Here is a 19,418-nt window from a genome sequence, read left to right as displayed (position 1 = left end):
CGCTGGAAGGTGCCCGGCCTGACCCCCCCTTCCAAACCCAGAGCTTCAAAAATGAAAATCAGCCTTGATTCGTTGAATTTGCCTGCTTTTCCTGCCCAGCTCCTCCAGCTATTTGACTTCTTTTAAAGAAGGTGCAGAGAAGTGTCCCCCTTCCAGCTGTTGGCAGCTGCACCACCGCTGGAAACACCACAAAACCGGAGGCAAATCCCACACAAAATCCCGACGCAAGGATTTTTCCCTTCCTATTTTCCCCCCCTCTCTACTTCCCCAAACTTAGGGATCACCAGCCAGGGAAAATCCCAACTGAAGCATCCCGGGGCTCCTCTCCGCACCCCAACCTGCAGCTCAGGTGTGCGCCAAACCCTTCTGCTTTTCAGCTTTCTCTGCACCCAATTCCTTCTCTTTTCACCCTACAAATCCAAGGGTGCTCCCCTTACCCGTGTGCCGGGGCCGGTGCTGGCTCCTCCCGTCTGTGCCCGCCGGGCTGGGCTCGCTGCGGACTTTTCCCGGTGGGATGAGCGGGAAGTGCTGCCCCTCCTGCGCGGGGAGGGATAACGCGGGGGGCTGGCTGAGCCCCGGGCACAGCCGGGACACCCTGCGGGAGCGGCAGCTCAGCTCCCAGGATGCCAAAACGGGAGAAATACCCAGAGGATGGAGCCTGCCGGCCCCCGGTGCCTGGGGATAAATCATCCTGAGGGCTGCATAACATTCCCAATATTATCAGAACTATAACTCCTCCGTGCGTGGCTCCTGTGCACACTCCAAGATTTGGAGTGTTTAGCTAATTAATTAATTTCTCTGCTTCACCAGATCACTCCAGGGAGCTCAGAGGGGTTATTTGATCCAGCTGTCCTTAAAGGACACAAGAGTTCAGAGCTTGTCACACCAATTCCTCAAAAATCCTCCAGAAATGTAGACATGATTCTGTAAATCCAGAAGGTGACAGCATTTCTCCTTGGGAAATTTCTCCACTGGGATTCAGGCAGGTTTTACTCTTTTTCCTAATTTTTTACTCATTTCCATGGCATTTCTATCCACACAAAGTGATTTATTTTGGACAAGCTAGGCTCTGACTCGGGGGTTTCATTCTGCATTAAGTTGCTACATATTTTATTTTATTTCCTTGTTAATCCACGCAGCAGTGCCACAATCATCCTTCAAACACATCAAAAGCTCCTCTCGCTGTACAACACTTTCCCAAACATGAGTTAAAGGTGGAAAAGGTACCATTAAAATAATAATTAAAAAAAAATTACAAAGATGCATTTCAAAAACTCAAAGGGAGGGGGAGAAAGTCAGAGGTTTAGTTGACATCGAGGTATAAAATGGATATTGCTGGTTTAGCCTGGGAGGAAAGAGGTTTTCCAGCTGCTGGTGGTGATGGAACCAGTCTGGTCCTGGTTTCACCAGGATAATTTGCTGGCACCACTGGAAAATGAGATTTGGAAAATAAAATCCTCTTTATTTCTGCCTCCCCCTCCTCCTGCCTTTCGCCCTTTCCCATCCAGCATCCCTCGAGATGCTCGAGGCCTTCAGCCATCCCTGCGAGTGCTATTTGGCATTTACAGCTACCAGAGAGGTTTGACATCGTGGTTTTCTTAAAAATCCCTAAATATTAGTGCAAATTAGAGCGGGGGACAGAGGGCGCTGCGCAACCAGATGCAGGTTTGGGGAAGGTGCTGGAAAAAATGGGATTTTCTCCTGTGCTGGAAATCCACCTGTGAGCCTAAAAATCTCAGCCAACCCTTCGGATTTACAAAATCTTCCCAAAACCTGTGAATTATTGCGGTAGGAATGTGCTTTTCTCTAAAAAAAAAAAAAAAGAGGAATTTTTTGTGCTCTCTTGCAGCAGGTCCTTCACCAGGAGCCATGTCTGGCATTTCCAAACTGAGCCCTCAGAATTCCAGCTCAGGAATGCTGGCAGCCCTCGCTCAGCCCCATCCTTGCCTTTGTGCTGCTCACAGATTTCCTCTTTTTTTGTTGTTTTTCTTTTTTTCTTTTCTTTTTCCTCCCTGTGTTTTCCAGGGATTTGAGGTTTTGGCTGAAGCTGCCGCCAGCTCTTCCTGGGAAGAGCCCCCGAGGATTCTGCGGGGGTGAAGGCGTGGGAGGGGGTTTGGCTCGGGGCTGGAGCTGTCCAGATGGACACCAGGAGCGTTTTGGGGTTGGGATTTGGTGCAGCACATCCCACGGACGCTCACATCGCCGTCGGGCCCTCGGAAATCTCCTCCAGCCTCTGCTCGATCATCAGCCGCAGGATGGAGTACCTGGAGCACAAAGGAAAAAGGGGTTTTTCAGCGTCCAAGAAAACCCTGGAATAATGCAAACCTCACATGCATCCACATGGAGATGCAGGGCTTCACAAATCAATTTTTTGGGACCAAAACAGCACCCCAGGAATGTCCTTCCCTCCCGGAATCGCCCCCAGCCCCACGTACTTGTGCTTCAGCTTCTTCACTTCCCGATCCTCCTCCTCCTCCAGCTTCTGGATAAAGCTCCTGAGGATGGGCATCTCGAATTTGATGTACTGGGCGACCTGGGTGGGAGAGGAGCAGCAGGAAATGGTGAAGAGGGTGATGAATTGACCCCACCCCACCCTCTCCTTAGATTTAACCAAGGATCCCAAAATTTTGCAGTAAACCCTAGAGAAAAGATGTTTGTGACCATCAGATCGTGCAAACAAACGAGCACTGGGTAATTATTGGAAAAAAGATCGACCTAAGGTTTATTTATTTTAATTCACCCCCTGTCTGCGAGAGGCAGCTCTGTCTGAGCATCCCCAGAGTCTCAGAGCTGCTTAAGCCCAAATTCACCCCAAAAGTGCCCGGTCTGAGCCGGGATTTCAGAGCACAGCCGGCCTGGCGAGCCGGCAGATGGCACAAGGGAGCCGCTCCCACCCGGCTGGAAAAACAACAATTCTGCCTCTGAAACCGGTCTAGCGTGATCAGATTCGGGATGGCACAACGGGGCCGGGGCTGCTTGGCAGCTGGAAGCTGCTCTTGGAACACAGAACAAGGAATTTCCCGAAACATCGGGAGTTTCCACGGAGGGACAGGAGCAGAGCAGCTCCTGCAGCCCCAGCACGCATCTGCTCATCGGGGATAAATTCCATCCTGGGAGCGTGGGGAGGGGCTGGGATGGAATTCCCAGAGAAGCTGTGGCTGGCCCTGGATCCCTGGCAGTGTCCCAGGCCAGGCTGGATGGGGCTTGGAGCCACCTGGGACAGCAGGAGGTGTCCCTGCCATGGCAGGGGTGGCACTGGGTGGGATTTTGGGTCCCTCCAACCCAAAGCACTCCACGATCCTGTGACCCCCCGGGTTTTTCCAAGCCCACCTGAGGGTGACACTCACGTCGTAGGTGACCTCTTCCACCTGGTCCTTCTCCATGAGGAACACCTTGGACACCTGCTCGCAGGGGCCCTGCAGGATGCGGGCGAGCAGGGGGAAGTCGCTGCCGCGCAGCTTCTGCTTCTCTGCAATGCCAGAACCGAGGGCTGGGCACCGGCAGCGCCGGGAACCAGGGGCAGCGCCGCGGGGATTGGGGCGCTCCCGGACGGGAGTTGGGGTGCTCATGTCTAGGGGATTGGGGCGCTCCCAGATGGGGTTTTGGGGTGCTCGTGTTCAGGGGTTTGGGGCACTCACGGATGGGGGTCTGGGGAGTTCACATCCAGAGTTTTGAGGTGCTCATGTCTGGGAGTTTGGGGTACTCACATCCAGGGATTTCGGGTGGTCCCGGACTGGGGTTTGGGTGCTCATATCCAGGGGTTTGGGGAACTCACATCCAGGGGTTTGGGGTGCTCAAGTCCAGGGCTTTGGGGCTCTCCTGGACGGGGGATTGAGGTGCTCATATCCAGGGGTTTGGGGCGATCCCAGATGGGGGTTTGGGTGCTCACACCCAGGGATTTGGGGTGCTCAGATCGAGTGGTTTGGGGTGCTCACACCCTGGGGTTTGGGGTGCTCATGTCCACGGGTTTGGGATGCTCACACCCAGGGGTTTAGGGTGCTCAAACCCAGGGGTTTGGGGTGCTCATGTCCAGGGATTTGGGCACTCACATCGAGGGGTTTGGGGCGCTCATGTCCAGGGGTTTGGGGCACTCACACTCAGGGGTTTGGGTGCTCACATCCAGACGTTTGGGTGCTCACACCCGGGGTAATTTGGGGCACTCACCTCCGCTCGTGTGCACCATGTACAGAGCAAACTCCTCTGCAGAGTTCTCGATCTGGGGGGAGATACAAAGCTCTGCTGAAGGGACAGGTATATATATATATACATATAGGGTATAGATTGTATATGGAATTATTTTATTAAAAATAGTTTTATATAAAAATTATATGTATTACTAGATGTTAAAATATTTACATATAATTTTATATATAAAATTTATATTAAAATTGTATATATTTTAAAATATCTGAATGCATATTTTATACATATAAAGATTTATATATAGAAATCCAGGTATATACATATAATCTGAATGAAGATTTTATATATATAATGTAAAGATATTATATATATAATATAAATATTTATATTTAAAAATTCATATATATAATATCTGGATGCAAATTACATATATATAATATAAATATTTTTAGAAATGTAAATATCTGTATCTGTGTAAATAGGAATACACATATAAATACGAATAGAAATATAGATAGAAAATAAGAATATGAATAGGAACAGTAGTATTAATATTAACATTAACATAAACATTAGTACCTTGATATTAATAGATATAGATATAGATAAATATTAAGTCCGATTGCAGGTTTTATACATACAATATATAAATATATTTACTTTAAACACAGCACAGGCTGCATTCAGAGCAGCCCAGGAGCACTGAGGGGAGGCTGCAGGCCTCACCTTGAATTTGTTGAGCAGCAGTTTGAGCACCTGTGGCGTGGTCATGGCGCTGTTGATGCGCACGTTGGTGACGGAGCCGTAGGCGGGCGTGAACACCGAGGTCTGCGGGACACAAACAGCTCTGAGCGCCCTGCCAGGATCCCAGCAGGATCCTGGAAGGGTCTGGAGCCTGGAGAGGCTGAGCTGGAACAGAGACTGGGCAGAGCTAAAGGGATAAAATCGGTATTTATTGAAAGGATTCACCTTGGGCAGTGCCGGGGCTGCACTCAAGCCCAATCCAAGATGGATCCTGGTCATGAGTTTTACACTTTTACAAGTTTTGGTTCTTCTACACATTGGGGTCAATTGTCCAACCACAGCCCCAGGCTATGAAATCTCAGCCCTTGGCTTTCCCCCTTTCCCTCGCAGTTGTTTCTGCTTTTTGGTACCAGTTTTCCTTGATTCTCTAGCTGGGAAGGAATTGTTTTGTCTAAATATCCTGTGAAGAGAACTCACTAACACCTTGTCCTGGGTTGCAATACAGGATCTCTGTGGGGATCTCTGCTGTTCATATTCCAGCTGTTCACCCAGCTGTGGCAGTGATCCTGATTTCTGTGGGGATCTCTGCTGTTCATGTTCCAGCTGTTCACCCAGCTGTTGCAGTGTTCTTTATCTTGCCCACAGCCCATCCTCCCTCCAGGAGATCTCTCCTGTTCATGGCCATGCAGTCCCAGGGCAGGGCTGATAAAATTCCATCATCCCATGGGGAGATGCTCCAGCCAGGGGCAGGAGCCAAGCATTTCCTACCTGGATAAAATCTGACATTTGGAACAGCAGAGCAGCTCTTACCCCTGGTTTCCAGAGGCCAAGAGCTACCAGACCTTTCTACAGGATCACTACTTCAACAAGAGCACTTCATTGGACTGCTACCACCACCCCAACTAGCGGGGTGTCAGCTTGTATTCTGACTCTGTCAGTGCTTTTCTTTTCTACTATTGTATGCATTTTGTTTTTCTCTTTTTTTTGCCTTGGAGTCTCTCACTGGTTTTGCTTTCACACCAGTACACACCTAACGTGAAGTCTCAGAGTCACACACCAGGAAGCAGAGAGTTTGAAAAACGTCAAAGCCAGCCCCCAAGGCAGGGTGGGCTCACCTTGTGGTTGTAGAAGTGGCCGTTGATGGAGAAGCGGTGCCGGCGCAGCCGCCGCTGCTCGCCGGGCGTGCGGGCGCTGCCGCGGGGCCGGACCCCGACATCGCTGCGGGTCCGCATCAGCTGTGGAGCCTCCTCTGCCGGCCTGAGGGCTGCAAAACACCCACGGGACCCTGGGCATGGGCGCTGGGGACACTGGGGAGCGCCCTGGTTCTCCTCTGGGCAGCGTTTGGAGAACGCTCCCAGGGATGCACAGATCAGGACAGTCGCCCGGGGTTCTCCTCTGCAGCTCCAGGAGATTTTGGGCAACACTCCCAGCACAGGGTGGGACTGTTGGTGTGTCGTGGGTCAAAGATCCTTTTGGTCCCTTCCCACCCAGGGGATTCCGTGATTCCAGAATTTTCCTGCTGCAAAACTGCGGCTGGGAATCCCCCCTTGAATGCAGAAATCCTCACCCCAAGAACAAACTTCTCACCCCTGCAAACTTCCCAGGACACGTTTGAACCGCAGCAACCGATTTATTCTCCCCCAGCTCCCAAGGAAGGTAATTAATTCAGAATTAACCACCTAAATCCCTGCTGCCACCTGGCTAAAACCCCTTCTCCCGGGAACTCGAGCATCTTCCCTCTTTTCCATAATTTAACTTTCTCTGCTCTCCTTCCCTTTAATGAGAGCAGGCAAACGAGGGCAGAGCCTCAGATCTCTGCATGAAAACTGGCCTGGATCCAGATTATTATAAACCAGCTCTTCATCCATTTTTAATGAACCTCTCAGGCTCTAGCTCTGGGTGTTTTAATCCAAAGCGTGTCTGCAGCAGGGAGAAATCTCGGGCAGGAGCTGCTCCATCTGCACACACAGTGACAGAGCACTCCCAGGGAGCTGTGCACGCACGCCAGGCACTGATTTTTACTGGATTTTAGGGAAAGATGTAATAAAAGGCTTTTTTTTCTTGCATGCTGGCAGAGGGTTGAGGCCATAAAGCTGAGGGGAATCGTGCTGGGGTGACATGGGGCAAGCATTGCCTGGGAAAGATTTGATTAAGGGAGGAAAAGTGTTGTGAGTGGGGAGAGCAAAAAGAAAAAGGAAAAAGTTGGAAGATCACGGATTGGAGTTCATGGATCAAGTTTGGCTCAGCTCTTCTCGAAAGGATGATCTCATCCTTCTCAACCCCCCCCAAAAATACCCAAAAACCCAGAACATCTGCCAGAGTTGAACGAAATGCATGCAGCAGGTTTTCCCTGGGATTCCCGCTGGGACAGCCTGCGCCCCGCTCCTGAGAACAAGGGGTTAACGAGGCTCTTCCCCCTCTGCAGAGGAGGAGCCGGGAGGGGACAAACCCTGGGGACAAACGCAGCGATGACTTCCCCATGGTAACGTGTCCCAGTGCTCCCATTCTTCTTCCCGAAACGGGAAGGGGAAGCTCCAACATCCTCCTTTTCCTCCTTTGCCCTGCAATCCCACGAGGGATCTCTGCTCCATCCCCTCGGTCCTTTCCAAGCTCCACCACATCTCACTTCCGCCCCTTCCCAAGAAAAAACCCCTTGGGAATCAGGGAATCATTTGGCTTGGAAAAGATTATCGAGTTTTGGGCCATCCGGGGAAAAACTGAATGAAATAATCCAAGGTGCTTTGGGGCTGGAGCAGGATGGGAAACTGAGTCTGGAGTGAAGGACAAAGCCTGGTTTGTGTTTTCCCGAATAAAACCGGAGCTGCTCCCGAGCACCAGGAGCGATCCCGGCGGGTCCGAGCCCGGCTCACCTGCGCCTTTCCCGGGATTCTCCGCGCTGGGTGCGGTGTCCCCGTCCGTCACCGGGATGTCCGGCAGCGTGCTGGGCTTCAGCACGGACCTGGAGAGGACAGAGGGCTCATGGATATTCCTGTCCGTGTGTCCCTGTCCGTGTGTCCGTGTGTCCCTGTCCGTGTGTCCCTGTCCATGTGGGGCCACAGAGGGAACGACAATCCAGGGAATCTCTGCCCCTCATCCCTGCCCCCCCCCCCCCCCCCAGCTGCCGATTCCAGCTGGGACAAAACATCTGGAGGAGGCAGCTGGGGGTGCAACCAGCAAACCCTGACCCTGACAGGCTGGGGGATGTTTTTGGGGCTGTGTGGTTTTGGAGGTGTGTGTCTGTGTTTTTGGGGGGCGCCTGCCTGCTTTGTGGCTGTCTCTGTGTGTTTTTAGGGGTCCCTGTGTGGTTTTTGGGCTGTGTATTTTTGGGGCTCTCTGCCTGTTTTGGGGGTTGAATGTTTTTTTGGCTGTGTTTTTGGGGATCCCTACTTGTTTTTTGGGCTGTGTATTTTTGAGGCTCTGTGCATGTTTTTGGGGCTGTGTATTTTTGAGACTGTGTATTTTTGGGGGTCTCTGCGTGTTTTTGAGGCTCTCTGTATTTTTGAGACTGAGTGTGTTTTTGGGATATCTGAGTGTATTTTGGGGCCTGTATTTTGGGGCTGAGTGTGTTTTTGGGGTTGTCTATGTTTTTGGGGCTGAGTGTATTTTTGGGGCTGTCTGTATATTTTTGAGGCTCTCTGTATTTTTGAGGCTGTGTTTTTGGGGTGCCCGCTGTTTCTGGGGCTGCCTGTGCCCGTCACTCACCCGTGGGCTCCCAGGTTGCAGCCCGAGTGCCAGGAGGAGGAGGAGGGTGGCGGGCGGATGCGCTGGTTGTCGTCCTGCATCTGCAGGCGGATGGGGCGGCGCAGCCCCCACGAGATGTTCAGCAGCCCCTCCACGATCAGCTCCCCTTCCTCCTGCAGCACACACAGGGATCAGCAGCCCAGGGAAAAGGTGGGGATTGGGGCCTGGGAGGTCTTTTCCAACCCAAATTTTCTGTGGTTCTAGGACCTTTTGGGCTCCCTCTTGCTCCTGGGGCTGGTAAGGGGCAGATCCTCCTGGGAGCTGTGCTGAGGGAAACCAGGACTGGGGACAGCCAGGGTGGCTTCGCTGGGACAAACCACGGAAAACTCGGGACACGGAAACAGGAAGGGACCTCGGGGACCAATTCCATCTCAGAGAGGATCCATCAGATCCAGTCTCCCCAGTTTACAGAGCCCAAGGACAGGGCTTGGGGGACCCTGGGGTGGTGGGAGGTGTCCATATCCACCCACAGAATGAGATCATCCTTAAGGTCCCCTCCCATCCAAACCATTCCAGGTTTAGATGTGATTTTGGGAAGGAATTCTTGGCTGGGAGGGTGGGGAGGGGCTGGGATGGAATTCCCAAAGGAGCTGTGGCTGCCCCTGTATCCCTGGGAATGTCCAAGGCCAGGTTGGATGAGCTTGGAGCAGCCTGGGACAGTGGGAGGTGTCCCTGCCCATGGTGGCACTGGACGGTCCCTTCCAATCCAAATCAATCCAGGATTCCATGGGCAGGTTTAGATGGGATTTGGGGAAGGAATATTGAGTGAAGGGGGTGGGATGGAATTCCCAGAGGAGCTGTGGCTGCTCCTGGATCACTGGAAGTGTCCAAGGCCAGGCTGGAGCAGCCTGGCACAGAGGAACGCGTTCCTGCCATGGCAGGGGTGGGACAGGACTGATTGAAGGTCCCTTCCCACCCAAACCATCCCAGGAGTCCCTGATTCTCTGTCTCAGTTCCCTCAATTCCCCCTGCCCGGGGCATTTCTCACCTCCCGGTGCCGCAGCTGCAGGTTCTGCCCCTCGTAGTAGATGTTGTAGGTCTTGAGGTGCAGGAGCAGCTCATTCCTGGGGAAAAAATGAGGGAAAAAAATGCTGAGGTGGGGTTTGGGGTGAGGGGGAAGATGCTGTAGGCACCACCCAGTGACCGCTGAGCTGCTCAGGGCAGATCCAGGGAAAAAACAGGAATTGCTTCCCTGGCTGAGGAACCCGCTGTGTTGCCAGGGACCCAAAAATCGCTTTATTTGAGGCACATTTGGGTCTTCCCAGACCTCCCTTACTGAAGCTTTTTGCTGGGGGTCCAATATTTTGCACCCACATTTAAGGGGAGAAGCTCCCCGTGACCGTATCTCCACAAATCTTCTGAAAAGGCACAAAAAAACCCATCAGAGCTGGGGCAGTTGGTCACGAGGCTGCAAAAGAAATCAATTTTCTGGGGGTCACACCAGAGTCACAAGTGAGCCCAGGCGGGGAGGTCACATCAAAACTCTGAGCCCTGCTCCGGGGCCAAACTCGTGATAAAATACAAATAAAACAAAAAACAAGGGCAAAAATCAAGATAAATTAAAATACAATAAATAAAATAAAAAGAAATACAATTTTAAAGGTGGGGAAAAAAAAAGACAGATATGAAAATAAAAACAAAACAAATTAAATCAGCCCAAACCACTGAGATTTGGGGTAGGAGAGGGGGAAATTTCACATTCCTGCTTTAGTTCCTCTTCAATCTCCCTTAAATCCTAGGAATTGTTTCACTTCTTTCCCAAAGAATAAAAGAACTATTGTTAATAGTTCTGATTAATAATTATTAATTAATTTCTTTATTAATCAGGATTTTTAAGCTGATCATTAATCAGGACTTTTTCAGCAAAGCCCATTTTTAATGGGAGGTTTAGAGCATTTGGCCACACTCCTAAGGAAAATTTCAAAATCCCACCAAACCCCATTTTCTTGTTAAGGAAATTGCCTTTTAATAATGTTATAGATTGCGTTTATAATGTTAAATACTGATATATATTTTATATGGTTATATTATTAGATATTATTATACATTGCTATATATTGTTATATGCTATATATTATATAATATATATTTATAATATATAAAATCAATATAATATATTTAGCTCAAAGAAATCTTGTATGTTATAGATCATAGATAATATGTTTTATATTGTATTCATAATGCTATATATTATATATAAATGTGTTATATATATATGTGTGTGTTTATAATGTTATATACTGTTATATATTATATATTGTTATATATTGCTAGATATTGCTAGATACTGTTATATGCTATATATTTTATATATATAAAATTAATATATATTTAGCTCAAAGAAATCTTGTATGTTTTGGTCATAGATAATATGTTATATAGTATATTTATAATGTTATATATTGTGTTTATAATGCTATTTATAATGTCTTTACAATGCTTTATATTGTTAGATGTTGTTAGATATTGTTAGACATCATCATATGTTACATGCTATATATTGTTATATATAGTTATATATAGTTATATATTGTTATATATAGTTAGGTACTGTTAGATGCTGTCAGATATTATTAGATATTACTATATATTGTATATTTGAGGTTACAGATAACACGTTATCCACTCTATTACCCATTCCAGGTGACAGATAACTCATCCCACAGCACCCCCCCATCCCCCCGGAATTCCCCAACCCCCCCCGCCCATCCCCGGGCCACGCTCCCGGACCTCACCTGGAGATGAATTTGTCCTTCCCGCAGGGCACCGCGTCCCCTCGGCCGAGCTCCATCCCGGGGCATGGGAGCCGAGCTGCGGGGGAGAACGGGGAAATCAAAAGAAATGGAAAAATAGAAATAATAGAAATAGAAATAGAAATAGAAATAGAAATAGAAATAGAAATAGAAATAGAAATAGAAATAGAAATAGAAATAGAAATAGAAATAGAAATAGAAATAGAAATCCCCGAAAATAAAAATAAAACAAAAAAATTAGTAAAAATAAAAATAAAAATAAACCAAAAAAATAAATAAAAATTAAAATGAAAAATAAAAAGAAAGCCCCCGGCGCTGGAAAAGGCTCGGGAGGTGCGGGCGGGGCTCGGTGCGGCTGCTCCGGGGAAGGAGGGAGATCAGATAAGGGCGGAGGCGCCGCGAACTCACTGAAAATTTAATCCCTGCGGAGATAGCCTTACGCTGTATTTGCATTTGGAGCATCCGTGGGTGTCCCAGGGACGCCAAAGCTGCGGGAGGGAGGGGGGTAAATGGGAATTCTTCCTTTTCTCCGATTATTTTCCTCTTTTTTCATCCTACAAAACTTCAAACGTGCGAGTCCGGGCCCAGCTGTGTCCTTGGGCCATCCCAAGGCCAGCGCTGGAAACAGGGATGAATTTTCCAAGCAGGCAGAGATGCTGGGATGATTCTTCAGCTTTTTTTTATGATCCCAGCTGGATTTTTGGGCCATGCAAACACTTGGGAAGTCCCCAGAATCCCAGCTTGGGGCAGGCCCTGGCTTAGGTCTCAAGTGGGATTTTTGAGCAATATGAAATGGAATTAAAATGGGGTTTGGGGTGCAGCCCTTGGGGGGCCCATGGGTTCAGAACAGTTTGGTGTCAAAGAGACCTTGGAATCTGGGACTGGGATGGTCTTGAATGACAAAGAAAGGACTTCTGGGGTCGTGCTTTTCCTTGGCTGAAATCCTAGACAGGATTTCATTTTTCAGGGTCTTTTCTCTCCCTCCCTTCTCCTAGAGGAGAAATCGAGGTGAAGAAAAAGCATTTGCTCCACAAGCCACTGCTTTCTTCCACCTCCCACATCGCCATGTGCTTCCTCCCGGTTCCCTGGGACCAAAAAAAACCCTCTTCCTGAAAGAAAAACACCAAAATCCACACCAAAATCCAGGCCAAGGTGGTAAACCCTGTCAGAGGACGAATATAAACCCTAAAGCCTTTACACGGCAGCGATCCCGGGGTTCCATCCCGCACGCTGGGATAAATCCCTGAGAAAAAAATGGATTGGCAATGGCAAAAATATTCTGTGGCAGGTTTGAAACCCCACACGAGGCCGTGCTGGAGCAGGAGGGGAAGGGCAGGAAATCAGCCCAGCCCAGCCCTGGGGCTCTAGGTCTGCCCGGAGAAAAAGCAGAAGAAAAAGTCGGCGCCGAAAAATCGCGGAAGAGCTGACAAAGCTTTGGATTTCCTGAGGAGCTGCATGAGTATTTTGGCAAAACCGGGCAAAACTTGGCAAAATCCAGCACCAACCTCCTCCTGCAGCCAGCAGCCGCCTCTCCTGCCTCCATCCATCCTTCCACAGGGAGCAAACCCAGGAATAATCCTGTTTATCCATAAAAAATGGGATTTCACAGCTGGCTCATGGGTTTGGGATAAACCCTTGGGGTTTTGGGGGGCAGCAGCTGCGTGTGGGGCCTCAAATTTGGGTGTTCCCAGCTGTGAGATGCAGGAATGGCAGCAATGAGCATCCCCCTCGTGGGTGTCCCCTGGCAAGAGATGAAAAACTCTGGGGACGTTCTGGAGGATTAAAGGACACAGCAGATATGAAAATAGTGCCAAAAACACCAAAGTGAGTGGAAAAAATCTTTCTAGAGCAGGCCAGGGTGGAGCCTTTGGTACCACTCAGAGCTTTGCTCCAGAGCATCCTGGTCATGCCAAAGGGAAGAGCCAAAGTCCCAATTCCCTCGAAGGGGACACTGGGATGAACTGCAGCCATAAAAAAAGGCAAAATTGGGGGTGGAAGGGGAGCTCCAAGATGCAGGTTCATCCTACCGTGCCGAGGAGTTGTTTCCTGTTTACGCCCCGGCTCTGCCACCTTCGCCTCCGTCATCACATCCCCTTCCTAGCGCTGAGCAAAGGGGCAAATTCTTCCTTTTTTGGGTCTGGAGAGAACCAGGCTGGGAGTGGAGGAGAGAGGCGGCTCCTGGAGATCCCCCAGGCACTGCCGACCCCTGATATCCCGCCGTGGCTTTGGAAAAAGGCTGGAAAGTACCCGGGAAAAGGCTGGAAATCACCCAAATCAAAGCGCTGGCAAAGTGGAAGTTGCTCCATTGCTCAACCGTGGCAGTTTGGGGCCGTGTCCGTTCCCGGCACCCCCGTGCCTCAGTTTCCCCCTCGGAGCTGACGCGTTTCCTCCGTGCCCTGCCCGGCCTGAGCCTCTCCTGGTGCTTTGCAAAGCGCTTTTAGCTCAGCTCCAGGTCAAACCAGGATTCCGGCCCTCTCTGCATCCTCTCGGCTGCCCCCAGGTCTGACGGACCCCACGGAGCCCAGACTTGCTCCCCTCCCTAAAAACAACCTCCCGAAACCCCTTCCTGCATCCCTGCAGCCCAGCGTGGCCGCATCCACAGCCCCTCACAGCTTCTGCCGAGCTGTGCATCTTCCAGATCCAACTCAACAAAACAAGGAAAAAAGTGGCAAACCCACCCCCCCACCCCCCCAAAACCATGTTTTCAGCAGGACAGTGATTTTCTTCCTTGCTCCCGCAAAGAAATCTGCGTTTTTGGGAGGTTTTGCTGCTTCGGTCCCACCCCCTCGCAGCACCCGGGGGCCTCGGCAGCATCCCCGGCATCTCCCGCTGGGGCGGGAGCGCGGATTTGGCGCAGCCGAGGGATTGTGGGAATATCCCGGTCCCCGGGGAGGCCGCGATGTTCGCTCCTGCACCAGCGCCTCCGCCTCCCCGCGGCCCGGGGCGGCTTTTACCCGGCCCAAGAGGGCTTCGATCGCTCCGCGCTCGGTACCAAAGCATCGCCCGGAGGGGACGGAGCCTCCGCGGCCGCTGCCCCCGGCGGGGTCGGGGCAGGAGCGGAGACCGCGGCCGAGCGCTCACCCCGTCCCGCGGATCCTGCGCTGGAGCAGCCGCGCTGCTGCCGGCGGTGCCTCCGGCCCGGCCGCTACTCCTGGGCTGCGATTCCTGCCCCGCGTCCGGCCCGCATCCCTACGCGGGGAGGTGCGGCTGCTCCATTGTTTTCCAGCGCCGCTATTGTTCTCCAGCCCGATTTCTCCGTCCTGGAAGGGGAGAGGGGAAGGAGGGAGCGCTGAGCGCTGGCGGAGCCGCCGGAGATGCCGCGGGGGTGCCGGGTCCCTTGGGGACAGGCGAGGGGACCCGCTGGCCGCACTCAGGGTGGAGCCCTCCGGGAGGAGCCGGTGTCCCCAGGGGCTCGTCCTGGGACAGCGGCGGGCGGGTCTGTCCCGGGCGCGACGAGGCGAGAAGGTGTCGTGCCCGGGGTGGGAGCCACGGGTGCTGCGGCTGCTCCAGCCCAGCCCGAGGGCGATGCCGAGGGCGCTCGGGGGGAGCCGAGGTGACACCCGGGGGTGGGGGCCGGGTCCCCTCCGGTCCCGGTGGTTTTTGCCTCCGCTCGCTGCAGCAGCGGCTGCGGGGGGGGCGCGGCTCAGCCCCGGGGCCGCTCCCCGCGCAGGGTGCGGGGATGGAGAGCTGGATGGGGATGGGGACGGGGATGGGGACGGGAATGGGGACGGGAATGGGAATGAGGACGCCCCATCTCACCCACACCCCACACTCACCCGGTGCCGGCGCCGCTCCGCTCGCAGCGGGTGCCCCTGTAGGGCCGCCCCTGGGCGGGGCGGGGCGCGGGCGGGGCCGGGAGTGGCAGCACGGAGGACACCCCCTCCCGCAGCCGGGGTCATCCCGGAACCCGCATCCAGAAGGACCTCCTGGCTCCGAGATCCCTTTCCGGGTGCCAGGGCTGGGGACCCCAAAGGATGCCGCCTCAGGGAGCCGGGCTGTCCCCGCCTGGACATCCTGAAGGATGCTCCGGCAACATCCCTGGAGCAGGTTCTGGCTTCCCAAAGGACACCCTGGCTCCACCCGGGAGTCAGGACCAGGATCTGAAAGGATTCTCCATCCCTGGTGCCAGGAAAAGAGTTCCAAAGGGACCCCATCCCCACTGTCACAACCAGGATCCCAAAAGATTCCCCATTCCCGATGTCAGGAACAGGAATCCCAAAAGATACTCGAACCCCGTTGCCAGAATCCCAAAGGAATCCCCATCCCAGGCTGGAAATGTTCTTACAATCAGCTCCAGCTTTGTCCAGAATTCCCAGAGGAATCTTTGTGGGCTGCATCACACAGGCTGGAGCGGTTGTTTCTGCACTAAAAAGCCCCAAATCCTGGGATGTGCAGTGCCAGAGCCATGCAAGCAGCACCCTTGGCTGTTCTGCTGTTGGGATGGGGCCCAATGTCAGCCTTGGGATCTCATCCAGATCCAAAACCGCCCCCGAGAAGGGGATGGAGGAGGAAATAAATGAAAGTAAAATCTGCCTGGAAGCAGCAGCTGCAGCTGGGGGTCACAGTTACCTTGGAGCCAGCGCTCAGCATTCCCAGGATCAGGGTCCCATCCTGCCCCTCCAGTCCCAGCGCCCTGGGGAGAGTTTGGGGGCAGCTCTATTCCAGAGGAGCAGGGGCCGTGTCCCTCCCCCTTTGTCTGCTCCTGACCTTTCCCAGTGCTTTGTGGCTTCTCCGGGCTGTTTTTCTTTTTAAGGAATTTGCCTAGAAACAGCCCACATGAAAGGAAAAAAAACAACCCCAAAACAAAGAAATAATCAAAGCAGCTGCTTGAGCCAAACAGGCGTCTCTGCAGGCACAGACTGAAATAGGCCTTTTTTCCCCGATTTTCTTGGATTTCTATGTAAAATATGAGAAGTTCTGGAGGAGCCATCTGGCTCAGGGAAGCACTGACTCGGCGAAAGTGAGCGGGGCCGGGTCAGGATTGATATTCCAGCAGCATCTCGAGGGCTGGCAGGGATGTGAGGCCCTTTGTGGTGGGAAGAGAGGACAATGGAGCTGGCCCCAAACCCCAGGGATTCGGCCTCAAACACAGGGAGAGCTTCCCCTGACCCTCAGCTCGTGGGGTGGATGCAAACAGAAAAATAAAATTAAATCTGGGGTTTGGGGTACACAGGGGGATCTTGGCTACAGAATTGGGGTTAAATCCTGATTTTTGCCATGTTCTGCTCGCTGCCATCAGAGCATAGGTGGGGGGAGGCTGGAGCATGGATGGGGGGATTTATTTAGCAAATAAAGGGAACCTGACCCATTCCTGCCCTATGAGAGCTCCCTGCAGCTGAGAGGCTGCTGCTGCCTCGACAGCAGGGTGAACACGAGGAAGGAGACCAGAACTTCCACCCCTTCAGGCTGCTGAAAACCCCCCAGGAAAAGGCGAAAAGGAAGTTACAGCACCTGTTCTGCAGGCTGAGTCAGCGTTTCTGTGCTAAACGCCACACAGGGATCACAGCAGATGCCTTTTAAACCATGAGCTTGGACGGATTTACTGCTGCCAAGGACCTCAGTCAGGTTCAGAATAAAGCACCAGCTCCAAAATTCTCCAATATTCAATGATTTCCCCCCAGACCAAGCAAGCAGCCAAAATCCATTCTTTTCTACCTTGGCAGCTTCTCAGGGTTTGAGCTTAAAGCCCCCTCAGCTGATTGCCAGTAAATACCGAGAACATCCCACACTTGGACCCATGCTGGTGTGGGAGCATCTGGGAGCTGTTAGGGAGCTCTGAAACCAGATGGGAAGAGATGTGGCTCTGGAAAGGCCTCTCCTCGTCTCTGACCTTGTCTCTTTCACATCATTGCCCCCCCTGTGTGGGGGTGTTTCGGCCGTTCTGAAAATCCCCAAATTTTGAGATCCTGCCCAGGATCTGCTTGCCCTTGGTCGATGCTGATTCGGGCAAGACACGTGGAGAAAACACAATTATTGCCTGAGCTGTGACCCCGCAGCACAGGGGATTAGCCAGGATTAGGATCAGGTTTTCATCACAGACACAAACCTGGAGTGCTCAGAAATCCCTGGCCCTGCTCACAGCTGCTCCTCTGGCTCTGATCCCACAGCTGCTCCCAGCCCCTGACTGTGGATTTGGGTGATTGTTTTCTGTTTTAGTTCCCATCCCACTCCACCACGGGCCACATCCAAGTTCAGGGAGGTGCTGGGGTGTCCCCATGTCCTCAAAGCCATGAGCAGACACCTGAGGGTGCTGGGTACCCTCAGCCAGGTGTTCCCAGTTCCTAACCCCTCCCAGACAACCCGCCGGTGCCCTGGGGTTAAACCTGGAATCTGCTGCAGAGAAACGAGGTGACTGAAGGGCTGGGGATGAGCAGAGGCGACACTCGACTCCTTCACCCACACATGGGGACCTGGAGGTGCCTCAGTGAGAGCAGGGACAGGCAGGAATCCCAGGAATGGGCAGGGAATCCCAGGAAGGAGCAGGATTCCCAGAATAGGCAGGGAGGGAATCTCAGGAATGGGCAAGGCAGCTGGGCCTCTCCCCCACAAATCCAGGAATCCCAGTGTGCACATGGTGGGAGCAGTGGGATGAGAGCTGTGAGGTTATCTGGGAGCTGCAAGGAATTTGGGGGTTGTGGTTTTGGGCAGCACCTGCTACAAAACCTCTGGGTCTTGCCACCACCTGGATTCTGAAATTAATTATCCATTGGGAAGAAATCAATCAATTAGGGAGGAATTCTTCTGTGGGAAGGGGGGGAGGGGCTGGGATGGAATTCCCAGAGGAGCTGTGGCTGCCCCTGGATCCCTGGCAGTGCCCAAGGCCAGGCTGGAGCACCCTGGGACAGTGGGAGGTGTCCCTGCCGTGGCACTGGATGAGCTTTGAGGTCTCTTCCAACCCAAACCATTTCAGGATCCTCTAATTCCATGATTCTCCAGCAAAGGAACTGTGACACCACAATGCCACACTGCATCTATGCCCGCGTTTATTTATACTGAACAGCTTTAAAAATACAGAATAAAATAGCTTTATCTACTATTATTCACAACATCTGGTCCAAATATTACATTTTTAAATATTTAGTTGTTTAATGAAGCAATGTTAGGAAAAAAAAAGAATAATAATAAAAAAAACCCCTCCATAAAAGAATTACACATCTTGGAACAAGAACAACAACAAAAAAATCAAATAAACTCCCCCCCCAAAATAAACTTTTGCTGTTGAACAAAAAAGTTTTACAGCCAAAGTCAGTCACGAAAAGTCATGGAGAAAACAAAATTTATCCCCACCGCCTAAGAACAGTCAATAGTTTGTTACACCAGAGGTTGTTCTAAACAGACAAATACAGGAATTATTTGAACTGGCAGCACGAGGATTTCCCAGAAGGGCAGAGGCCACCCTGGATGTCCCTGTACAGCCACAGCCCAGCAGGCAATTCCAGCCAGGAATGCTAGGGGTGGCTCCACCACTGATCCCAACTCTCACCCAGCCCTGGGATCTCCCCCAGGCACAGCCCCAGCCCTGAGGGCTCCTCAAAACCAGGGAACTGCACCAAGTGGGACTTTGCTGCAAAAAACGAGTGACCCCCCAGTGCCCCCGCTTCGAAAAAGGAGAGGAAAAGGAGAAAAAAAGCTGCTTTTGGTTGAAGAAGGCCACAAAGAAGCAAGGTGAAGGTCGTGCTGGTCTCACACAGGCGCTGCACAATCAACCCAGCCATTCTGGCAAGCACAGGCTGCTCAGGTGGGGTGGAGGCATCCAGGGCTCAGCCAAAGCTGCACACACCAGGGGTCTGGAGTGCTGTTTGTACCCAAAATGACAGATTTCCACACTTCTGGGGTGTAAAGGATGGGTCAAACTCATGGTGCTCCTCAGGGCACCACTGAGGGATTTTCTCCAATTCTGCCCCAGCAGCTCCAAGGGCTCAGCAGGGAGGAAACAACAAAACCCTCCAGTTTTGGGTAGGAACACAAACATGGGTAAATAAAGTATACACAACCACTATAGATTCGTCAATGAAGAAATTCTACCATCACATGACA

At 51.8% G+C, this 19,418-nt stretch overlaps 1 protein-coding gene across 3 annotated transcripts; it reads right to left on the bottom strand.

Moving 5' to 3' along the window:
• Positions 1–1,081: 1,081 nt before the first annotated feature.
• Positions 1,082–14,641, bottom strand: RASSF2 (Ras association domain family member 2). 3 transcript variants are annotated; one of them, XM_088180125.1, is made up of 11 exons: positions 14,463–14,641; positions 11,364–11,439; positions 9,617–9,692; positions 8,590–8,741; positions 7,758–7,846; positions 6,003–6,151; positions 4,870–4,971; positions 4,165–4,216; positions 3,348–3,469; positions 2,436–2,533; positions 1,082–2,264 (listed from the first exon to the last, which is right to left on the bottom strand). In XM_088180125.1, exons 2-11 carry the CDS (start codon positions 11,417–11,419, stop codon positions 2,195–2,197), a joined length of 966 nt encoding a protein of 321 aa, XP_088036251.1. In that variant the 5' UTR covers positions 11,420–11,439; positions 14,463–14,641; the 3' UTR covers positions 1,082–2,194. The 3 variants fall into 3 exon arrangements, with proteins under 3 accessions (XP_088036251.1, XP_088036250.1, XP_088036249.1); XM_088180124.1 differs by lacking the exon at positions 14,463–14,641 and adding an exon at positions 13,409–13,615 and having other exon boundaries at positions 3,331–3,469; XM_088180123.1 differs by lacking the exon at positions 14,463–14,641 and adding an exon at positions 13,409–13,615.
• Positions 14,642–19,418: the final 4,777 nt, after the last annotated feature.

The sequence above is a fragment of the Sturnus vulgaris genome, chromosome 28 (genome assembly GCF_052056855.1).
Source record: "Sturnus vulgaris isolate bStuVul1 chromosome 28, bStuVul1.hap1, whole genome shotgun sequence".
Lineage (NCBI taxonomy): Eukaryota > Metazoa > Chordata > Aves > Passeriformes > Sturnidae > Sturnus > Sturnus vulgaris.
The sequence above is the reverse complement of the archived record's forward strand: the minus strand, read 5'-3'. Positions and strand labels throughout refer to the sequence as shown.